The 10,654-nt window shown below is 51.1% G+C and overlaps 2 protein-coding genes across 2 annotated transcripts; one reads left to right on the top strand and one right to left on the bottom strand.

The window, feature by feature from the left end:
- The first annotated feature begins 2,194 nt into the window (after positions 1-2,194).
- Positions 2,195-5,106, top strand: ADORA3 (adenosine A3 receptor). The gene is made up of 2 exons (XM_005529396.3): positions 2,195-3,264; positions 4,128-5,106. Exons 1-2 carry the CDS (start codon positions 2,741-2,743, stop codon positions 4,726-4,728), a joined length of 1,125 nt encoding a protein of 374 aa, XP_005529453.2. The 5' UTR covers positions 2,195-2,740; the 3' UTR covers positions 4,729-5,106.
- A 1,771-nt stretch (positions 5,107-6,877) lies between these two features.
- On the bottom strand, positions 6,878-10,622 carry C26H1orf162 (chromosome 26 C1orf162 homolog). The gene is made up of 6 exons (XM_014258224.2): positions 9,712-10,622; positions 8,964-9,026; positions 8,617-8,728; positions 8,229-8,317; positions 7,781-7,857; positions 6,878-7,343 (listed from the first exon to the last, which is right to left on the bottom strand). The coding sequence occupies exons 2-6, from the start codon at positions 8,992-8,994 to the stop codon at positions 7,284-7,286; spliced, it is 369 nt and encodes a 122-aa protein (XP_014113699.1). The 5' UTR covers positions 8,995-9,026; positions 9,712-10,622; the 3' UTR covers positions 6,878-7,283.
- Between the last annotated feature and the right edge of the window lie 32 nt (positions 10,623-10,654).

Raw genomic sequence — 10,654 nt, 5'->3', positions numbered from 1 at the left:
GAATCCCAGCCCCAGCACAGTTCAGGCTCAGGGAATGGGATGTGGAAGGGAAGAAGAGCTTTCCAGATCTGATTTTCCTCTGACAATTTGCTCTTGACAGCGGTTGAAGTCATCTTTGGAACCAGCCCTGCATTCTAAGGACAGTGAACTTTGCCTTTCAGCACAGCTGTGTGTGTGCCAGAGGAGGGGTTTCTCCAGGTTTTTGCATCTGTGAGAAATACCAGCAGTGGTTTTCCAACATCCCTGTGCCCCCACTGGAGGGGAAGGTGAAAAAATCCCAAATGAGGAGTTTCAGAGGGAAACCAAAAGGGTCCTGCTCCTGTCCAGCCCTTCCCAGCTCTGTGTAGACCAGATCAACCCTCCTTTTACCATGGCTGGGGAAACTGAGGCAGTCAGAGACACCGTCCCCACACCAGGGGAAACTGAGGCAGTCAGAGACACCGTCCCCACACCAGGGGAAACTGAGGCAGTGAGAGGCACTGTCCCCACTCCAGCCTCTCCCTCAGGCTCCCAGCTCAGCAGCCCACAATGGCTGTGTCACACCCGCCCTGATTCTGCTCCAGTCACATCCCCTCTGTGCCTTTCGCTTCCTCCCCAGGCACGGAAGAGCCAGGACAGAGCTCGCCACCGCTCGCTTTTGGAGTTGTTTGGGGTTTTTTCCTGTAAACACGAAATTCTGAAATCCAGGAAAGAAAACCCGTCCGTGTCTCCTGTGACAGGAGCAGGGATGGAAGGAAAGAGGGGACGCTGCTGTGGCTGGGACAGCCTGGCACTGTGTGAGCCCAGCCTCGGGGACAGCTCACGGGGGTTTTGCCTTGGAGGAGCTGCTCTGTGTCCCTGCAAGGGTTTTACAGCCCCGCCAGGACAAAGGCAGACGTGGCTGTGCTTGACTCACCCCATAAGATCATTGTTGTGCGAGATTTCTTTTTTTTTTTTTTCTGTGTGTCACTTAGAAATAATCTTTTTCTAGCAAATTTGTTCTCCTCCCCTCCGCCCCTGAAAAGGGAATCTGTGCTCAAAGCCGCAGCTGAGATTGCAGAGACCTTCCCTTCCTGATCCTTATCTCAGCAGGATGTAGGAGGATCCCTCGGGAAGAGCTGGAAGCCTTTCTCCGGAGCCATCCAAGAAACGAGCAAGCCGAGAACGGCCTTTAAATGGCAAAACCATCAAGTGCTCGGGGAGCGGGATGCGAAAGCCTTTAACCCCATCCCACCGTGCCATGGCCCGGCTCCCATCCCGGCTCCCGGAGCTGCCCAAAGCCGAATCAGCCCCGAATTCCCGGTGTCCGGAGCCTCCCCGCAGCCCCGCGACACCCCGAGCCCCTTCTGCTCCCGCAGAGCCTTTCATGGCTTGGGCAGCCCTGGGAACCTCCGGGGCCGCGTTCGCAGAGCCCGGGGGCGGCTGCGGAGGGACCGAGTGTCCCCGGGCGGGGATGCGGGGATGAGGGGATGAGGGGATGAGGGGATGCGGGGATGCGGGGATGAGGGGATGAGGGGATGCGGGGATGCGGGGATGAGGGGATGAGGGGATGCGGGGATGAGGGGATGAGGAGGTGCGGGGATGAGGGGATGAGGGGATGAGGGGATGAGGGGATGTGGGGATGAGGAGATGAGGGGATGAGGGGATGAGGGGATGCGGGGATGAGGGGATGAGGGGATGAGGGGATGAGGGGATGAGGAGATGAGGGGATGAGGGGATGAGGGGATGAGGGGATGAGGGGATGAGGGGATGAGGGGATGAGGGGATGAGGGGATGAGGGGATGAGGGGATGAGGAGATGAGGGGATGAGGAGGTGCAGGGATGAGGGGATGAGGGGATGAGGGGATGGGGGGATGGGGGGATGTGGGGATGCGGGGATGAGGGGATGAGGGGATGCGGGGATGAGGGGATGCGGGGATGAGGGGATGAGGGGATGCGGGGATGCGGGGATGCGGGGCCCGGGGAAGGGATACCCAGGGCTGGGGACAGCAGAAGGGCTCGTCCTCCCCCGGTGACAGCCACAGCAGCCCGGCCCTGTCGCGGTTAGGACAGGAAACAGATGCTGCCTGCTGAGGAAGCACCTGAAGGGTATCGGAGCACCTTTTGTGCCTGTCCCGGCAGGAACCCGCTGGGAACGGGGGGTGCTGGGCGGAACCTCCCCCGAGCTGGCCCCAGGCTGTGTCCGCACGGAAAGCACCTGCCTTTGGGGCAAAGGGAGAGATCCAGGGCTGTTAAATCCGAGTGCTGCTGCCATCGGCCCTTGCACGGGGGCTGCTCCATCCCCAGCTCCGGCTGCCTCACAAGCCGGAGCCTCTGCCCCAGCACCTCTGCCTTTGCAGCTCCGTTTGCGTTCTCCTGCTCTGATTTGGTTGGGAATTACTTTTTCCCCGAGTCAAGTCTGGTTTCCCCATGCTGGTAGCGGCAGAGTGACCTCTCCCTGTCCTTATCTTCAGCCGGGAGCCTTTCGATTTTAGCGCAGCTCCCCCCAACCCCCCTGAGCTGCCTGGGTTGTGACAGTGACTGCAGAGATGGACTGATAAGAAGCAGCTTCGCAGCCAACTGCTGCTGACATTTCTGCACTTGTAAAACGGCTTGAAAGAGGAACCTGGAAAACTATTTCTTTGTAAGTTGCTGGTAAGAAGGACTGTGGAAGCTTTCCCACATTTTCATTCCAGAACAACTTCCCAAGGCACTTTGCTGACCGTGGGCTGCTGAAGGGATGCAGTGAGCTTCAGGAGGGGTCTCCAGGGAGGGGAGCTGGATGCTGAGATGTCTGCGGGTGATTTGCTGCCCGAGTGCTGAGGACATGAAACAGCTCGGAGGTTTGGATGTTGGAGAACCCCTGGAAGAGGCGAGCAGCAGCAGCTGGGGATCCCACACGTGGCCATCGATGCGAGATGCGAGGCGTTTCATGGCAGAGCTGCAGCAGCCCACGATGCCAAACAGCAGCCTGGCCCTGAGCAGCCTGGATGGGATTTACATCGGCACCGAGTGCCTGGTGGCTTTGTTTGCCACGCTGGGCAACGTCCTGGTGATGTGGGTGGTGAGGCTGAAGGCGGCGTTCCAGAACACCACGCTCTATTTCATCGCGTCCCTGGCGCTGGCCGACACGGCCGTGGGGCTCCTGGTGATGCCCCTGGCCATCGTGGTGAGCCTGGGCATCAGCGTGCCCTCCTCCAGCTGCCTGTTCATGTGCTGCCTGATGGTGGTGTTCACCAACGCCTCCATCCTGTCCCTGCTGGCCATCGCCATCGACAGGTACCTGCGAGTCAAGCTCCCCACCAGGTGAGGCTGCCCCACCCCTGGGCTCTGCCCAGCCCCTGTCCCACCTCCTCTGTCCTCCTTCCTAACCTTTAACTGCTCGAAGTGGATGCTTGTGCCTCAAAGCCCACCTGAGATGAGCTCCCCAAAAACCCGGGGGTGCTCATGATCAGCTCGGTGTTCTCTGGTGTTACCACTGATCAGAATTGGTCACAGGATGTATCTGTGGGCAGACTGTTGAATTTTCAGCATGTTGGTTAATTTCACAGGATGCTGAGTGTGTTACAGGGCTTTTTTTAGGTTTCTGAGGCTTGTCTTTTAAATAAAATTCTTTTCAGTATTTGCTGAAAATACAAAAGTATTAACAAACTTATTAACAGTTAACTGAAATCACTCACTGGTTACATTTAGATGATAAGTACACAAGCTAGAAAAGCAAAGCCTAACCTCAAGCATCCAAGAAATCGTATTTTATAATGGGAAAGGATGAATGAAGCTAAAGAATGAATTTTAGCCCCACAAATGGCATAAACCAGATAAAAAGAGGAAGGTACACCCAAGGAAGCCAAGAAATAAGATAGGAGTTCCAACAGCAGCAAAGCAATATCCTGACAAGAGGAGAACTAAGATCATAATGAAACAAGAAATAAAATAGATCAAACATCCAATTTTAACAAGGGAACTTGAGCACAGTTCTTACTGATGCTGCAAAGCAACTGTTACAAATGAAGAGCTGGGGTTTGGGGCAAGATAAAATTTGGTTTTAAAAAAAGAAGTTAATGCTTCACTTTCTAACAATGATCCTGCAGTACCTGAACAGGTGAGTTCATCCTTGACTACTTTAAAGCACTTCTCTTTAACACGACCTGGGATTTCTTCCCCTGCAGATACAAAAGAATCACTACAGAGAGGAGAGTTTGGTGGGCCCTGGGGCTGTGCTGGTTCCTGTCCCTGCTGGGAGGGCTCATCCCCATGTTTGGCTGGAGCAAGGCAGATGCCAGGAGCTCCAGCTCCTCCAGGTGCCAGTTCATCTCTGTGATGAGGATGGATTACATGGTGTATTTCTGCTTCTTCACCTGGACCCTGGTGCCCCTGCTCATCATGTGTGCTCTGTACGCCGAGATCTTCTACATCATCCGCACGAAGCTCAGCCAAGGGAGCGGTGGGAGAGGGGCTGGGGCTTTCTATGGCCAGGAGTTCAAGGCAGCCAAGTCTCTTGCACTTGTTCTTTTCCTGTTTGCAATCTCCTGGCTGCCTCTGTGCATTATAAACTGCATTTCCTATTTTTACCCCAAGTCTCACATCCCCCCGTATTTGGTGTACTTGGCAATCCTCTTATCCCATGCCAATTCTGCCATGAACCCCATTGTCTATGCCTACAAGATAAAGAAGTTCAAAACCACGTACCTTTTCATTTTAAGGACCTATATCCTGTGCAGAAAACCAGACCCAGCTCTTACAGAGCAAACAACAGACCCACAGTCATAAATAAAGGCTGAACCTGCCACTGGCTACCAGACCATGGATAAAGCACCTGGCTTTGCTGAGAAACTCTTGGGAAACTGCAGCAACCTGTGGGTCTGAAGCTGCTCTAAAGCTGCATGTGAATATGTCTTTATGTAATATCATTTCTAAACACAGAAGATGGAAATTTTGTCTAGTTTGGGGTTTTTTAACATGAGGATTGGTTGAGTTGATTGAAAACCAGGATGTGTTCTTTGCTGTTCATGATCCAGCAGCTCACAATCTCACTTTGTCTTGTCTGTCCATCCAAACTAAACTTGTGTCTGGTCAGCTTGTGCTTCAGCCAGTGTTGTCACATTTTCATGAGTAATAATAATAAATAGTAGGTGGATTCTACATTAATTTGGTCTGCTGAGTCCTGCCATGACAATCAACAAAACCTGCCCAGTTTCAGTCCTGCCTGGGGTGGCACAGAAGTTGCAGTAATTGTTACACCACAGCTGACACAGCCTGTTTTTAGGGAACATGGGTCAAACTGAAAAGAGGTTGTTAAAGGCCAGGCTCTTTTTTCCTCCATCTTTGAATAATAAAAACGGTCTAGAAAAAGCAGCAAAGGGGGTGCATCATTCTGTTCCTTATCTCAGAGAGCGCTGGCATCTGCTCCTCCAGCTGAGATCAGGCACCTCATTTCTTATCTGAGGTAACCCTTGTCCCAGGCCAAGGCTCTGCCCAGTTACACAGCTCAGTGCCAATAAACGAGCCAAGGGAAGCCCAAGAATGTCAGAACTTGCTGCAGGTTCTCCTGTGAGCATCGATGGACCCAATGGCTTTCAGCAGAAAACCAGGTCCCACCTGAAGAGCAGAAAGTTAATTGTTAGAATGATGCACAGGGAGCTTTGCTGATGTGTTTTGGATAAAGGGAGAGAAGAGGGAGCAGAACTGCACCAGTCCTGACAGGCTGCCTGGCAAACTCCAAGGGAATGAGGCACAAGGATATGGAGGAAGAACAGAGGACTGAGAGCAAAGCAGAGCAGTCCCAGCCGGCTGACCCCAGCCCACAGCTCATCTCCTAGGGAGGGACAGAGCCACTCCCCCTGTATTCTCTATTAAATGTAGCTTGGAGGAGCTGCCATGACTGAGGTGAGAGCAGAGAGCAGCAAGACAAAGAACACAAGTTGTTCTGCTGACCCTGGGGAGGTCTGTGGCCAAAGCCCCAACACCAAATTTCAGAGCATCAGGTCACACCTTTCAGTGGTTCCCCGGGGTTGCAGCAGCTGCTGGGAGAAGGCAGGACAGCACAGAGGGGCTGGAAGGGCTGGAGCCCGGCTCGGTGAGAGGGGCTGGAAGGGCTGGAGCCAGCTTGGTGAGAGGGGCTGGAAGGGCTGGAGCCAGCTTGGTGAGAGGGGCTGGAAGGGCTGGAGCCAGCTTGGTGAGAGGGGCTGGAGGCGCTGCAGCAGCCGGGCAATCCCAGCCGGTCCCATCCCATGGATCCCATCCCATCCCATGGATCCCATCCCATCCCATGGATCCCATCCCATCCCATCCCATCCCATGGATCCCATCCCATCCCATCCCATCCCATGGATCCCATCCCATCCCATCCCATGGATCCCATCCCATGGATCCCACAGATCCCATCCCATCCCATGGATCCCATCCCATCCCATTCCATCCCATGGATCCCATGGATCCCATCCCATCCCATCCCATCCTATCCCATCCCATGCCATCCTATCCCATGGATCCCATCCCACGGAACCCATCCCATCCCATCCCACGGATCCCACGGCTCCCCTCCCATCCCATGGATCCCATCCCACAGATCCCATCCCATCCCATGGATCCTATCCCATGGATCCCATCCTATGGATCCCATCCCATCCCATGGATCCCATCCCATCCCATCCCATCCCACGGATCCCACGGCTCCCCTCCCATCCCCGGCTCGGTGCTGCCATCAGCTGGCTCCTCCAGCCCCGCTCCTCCGCCGCTCCACAGCCGCCCGTGGGAACCTCCCGCAGCCACTGGAAAGGGAACGATTCTCACTCTGTATCAGAGCACTGCGGGAAATGACACGTGAATGAACATTTCCAGGGATTTTGGCTGTCACACTCTGACTCTGCGTTTCTTTCATGGGACCCAACCGGGAAGCAGAGATTTGCATCCAAACATTTCATTATCATCACTTCAATCACAGAAAATAGCTCAGCAGAGCACTTGGCAATCAAAAACAATATGGAAAATGTTAGAGTTGGTGACAGAAAAGGGAAACACGAGAGCACACATGTGGATAGATGCAGAGAAACATTTTCATTTCTCAGTTCTCTCTGGTAGTTCTCACAAACGGAAACTTGACAAGGGCAGGGAGATTTCTACAGATGAGGAAATCCTGTATAGAAACTCTCCCTCTGCAGCCGTTGGCAGCCAGTTTGAAACAGGAGACAATTTCCCGTCATTACTACAAAAAGAGCTGTGTTACAGAGGGCATGAGGGCATTCCCAGGGCAGGCCTGGTTCTAAAATCCTTGTAGCTTGTGATGTCCAGAAAGTGAGAACATTTCTATTTCATTTGGAATTTCTTCACACAGGCAGTGGTGTCCGGCCCTGCTGGAAGACCAGAGTGCTGTAGGTCACTTCATTCTGGGGATGTGAGAGAAAACACAGACATTAGAGAGTGCACAAGCACTGCAGCTCAGCAGGAATTTCCCACTTCTGACTTGTCCTCAACACCCCACACCATAAGCAGCCAGTGGGGGAAATTGGTAAATGCTGGTTCATCCCACTGCTCAGAGCTCAGGGTTCTGGGTCAAGTCTCCTTTAGGGGCTTCCAAAGAATTAATATCACAGAGGAAAACTGCAGAAATGCTTCCCCTTTAAAAAGATTTCTCCTAACCTGCCTCCTCAGTGGTTTAGTTAAGCCCCAGAAACCCTGAAGTTCCTTGACAAAAGAACTGCTGAGTAACAGTTGAGTCTCAAAGGTGACTTTTCTCCCTCCCACCCCAAATTAATATTTACCACACTGTCAAGAATGTGAAATATCTTCATAAGGCATTAGAAACGACAGTTGTGACACTTACCTGGCACCTAAGAGATTCCTCAGCTGCCATCTGGGAGAAAGATTCCTCTTGTAAATTTTGGTGGGACCTTTTATAATCTAGGAAGGAAAGGGGTCCCAGTCTGAGCTGTTTGCACGGTGTTTGGGGACAGCAGTGCAAGGGAGGCTGGGGAGAGGTGACAGCTGAGTGTGACCTCTGGCACAGACCTGCACAGCAAAGTGGCAGCTTGGGCTGCCCAGGCCCTGCACACCTGCTGGAACAGGATCAAAGGGACTGAGGAGTCCAGTCTGGCCAGGATTGGGATGAGAAAAGCCCACAACCAACAAAACCCCCCACAACTCATCGGTGGCAAAGTTAACTCCTTCCTGAAAGCACTGCTGGGATGATTGATGAGGAATTGCTTCCAGGGATGAGCTGTTCAAGGCAGACATTGTTTCAGCCACTTTATGCCCTCAACTGTGTCACTCACTTTTCCTGAAGAGAGTGATGATTGCAAAAATCAGGACAGTCAGGAGGATGCCAGAGATGAAGGCCAGTGACATGAACAGTATTTCATGGCTGTTGATACACAGAAAATCCTGTCAGAATCCCCAGTTTCAACAGCAGGATTGAAGCACCAATAGTGCTCAAATTCACCAAACTTTATGGAGTGTGACATTTATCCCCAGCCCCAGATTAAAATGTGTGTATCTGCATTGAGCATCTCCAGGAATCACCCATCCAGTGCACAGACTAGGAAATTCTAACCAAATTTTAACCCCCCAAGATGTTAAATATGTGATATATAACCCTTCCCTTGCAGAAGGAGGCTGCAGTCTCAGGGAACTCTGGGTTTGAAATAAAGGTGCAGCATTTACTTATTAATCCAGCATCTCATTTCTGCATCTTTGAAATCAACTGCAGGGGTGTGCACGGTGGCAGGGACAGTGCTGGGGACAGTGGTAGTAGTGGAAACGGGTCCTGGTGCAACTGAAATAGTAAAAAAAAATAATCACAAGCTTGTTTTAAAAGGGGCAAATTTCTGCAGTAGTACTGGAACCACATGGGGGCTGTGTCTGTACAGTCTGTCTGAAAGTGGAACCAGCAGACAGGAAAATTCTGCTGCTCAGATGATGACTGTGGCAGGCAGCCATGCAGTTCTTCCCCAAAGCCCCAACATCACCTTAGCACTGCAGCTAAGGAAATCCCTTCAAAAATAAAATACCTGGATCTGCTCTTGAGGAAAAGCTTCCCATTCTCTCAGAGCATTAACTGACAGGAAGAGAAGCTGAAAGGGAAAAGAGTTATATTTATATACATATACACATAAGCAAAACAAACCTGTTGTCCTAACTCAAAATACTTGATTTAGCTTTTATTAATTTCTTGTAAATCTTATAAAAGTGGCACAAAGCCACTTGAAGCTGGCAGCTCCTCAGCATCAACCCCTGCCCAGTGTCCTGTGAGTTCACTGCTCTCTGAGGGGCACGGTGCAGTCTCCACCCAGAAAACGGAGGATATTTAATAACCAAAAAGCACCTACAGGATTGATTTTGCAGTAGCTAAAACCTTATGAACATTTTCATAATCAGAAGCAGCTTTGAAAAGTTCCTCCCTTGATGTTTAAGAGACTTTTCCCACCAAAATAGGAACAGTAACTTTTTTCTCAATTTTTCTTTTACTCTAGGACAGTGTGGAATCTTAAGAGATAGGGATTCTTAAAGACATTCTACTGCAAAATCCTGGCATTTCTCACCACGTGATTTGCAAACTGCAGATTGTGAATAACATAAAAATATTACAAGATGAAAATAAACACCCTGTTCTCTGCTGCTGCCACTTTTCCTACTGCACCCCACTGTCACCACATTCCAGGGGAGTCAAACCATGACAGCTCCCCGTTTCCCACACCAAACCTCACAGCGTGCTGGGTTTGCAGTAATAAAAGAAGAAATGATCCAGCTCCATCTTACCTCCCACCATGGAAACGCTGCTGGAAAACTCCCCAAGTGTCAGCACACCAGTTTAACCACTTGCTTTGTGAGAAGAATCTGTCACACCAGTTAAAGGCTCCAATGTCAATCAGATGTGGGTTTACACAATTGTGGAAGTTGAGTAACTTCACTTTTTTATTTAAATTGACAGAAAACAGGAAACCATGAAAGACACCTGCATTCTCTGGAGCTGTTTATCTAAAAAAGTAAGGCAGTTTCAGCTCAGGTTGGCTTGAAGGAAGGTTCTTGGCTCTAAAGGAACCATTTTGGTGAACTGGGGTACTGTGTCAGAAAACCCTGTTTCTTGGTCCCTGAGGAATGGGATCACAGGCACGCCCCAGTCTGTGCTCTTGGCTTCAGGGACCGCACCAGTCACAGGTCAGCACACACAGCACGAGTTTAGTCACGGGTGTGCTCTGCTGGGATTCTGGAGTTTTAAAATTCCTTCAGGGAAATGCTTCCTATGAAAAGAAAATGAAGAGACTTCTGGAAGTCCAGGAAAACTGCTATGGAATAAACTCATCTGTTTCCCTGCTTTAAACTGAGTATGGACACCATCAGCTGAGGGAGTTTTTCAGAGCTTTTGACACATTTCCTGCCTGATCACGCTTTTTCCAGAACCCAAACCCTTTCAACACTGCGTGAGGCTTTATGGTGAAAGGGGATTTCCAGCTCCTTTAGAGAACCAGAACATTCACCCAGAGCCCCTCCAGCAGGCGGATGGGAGCACAAATCCTGATTTTAGAACATGGGTACAAGGACAGCAGGTTGCTATCTCACAGAATTGAAACACATTCAGCACCAGAATTTTTCTCTGCGAAGTTCTGTATCTCTAAAGTGTTCGTGACCAAAGAGGGGACCCAACAGGATCTCACACACTGTGGTTTCAGCTCATCCCCCACCAAAAACCAGCTGCGGTGGT

Source organism: Pseudopodoces humilis, chromosome 26 (genome assembly GCF_049639895.1).
Source record: "Pseudopodoces humilis isolate 2021_Gansu_Grassland_sample_001 chromosome 26, ASM4963989v1, whole genome shotgun sequence".
Taxonomy (NCBI): domain Eukaryota; kingdom Metazoa; phylum Chordata; class Aves; order Passeriformes; family Paridae; genus Pseudopodoces; species Pseudopodoces humilis.
The sequence above is the reverse complement of the archived record's forward strand: the minus strand, read 5'-3'. Positions and strand labels throughout refer to the sequence as shown.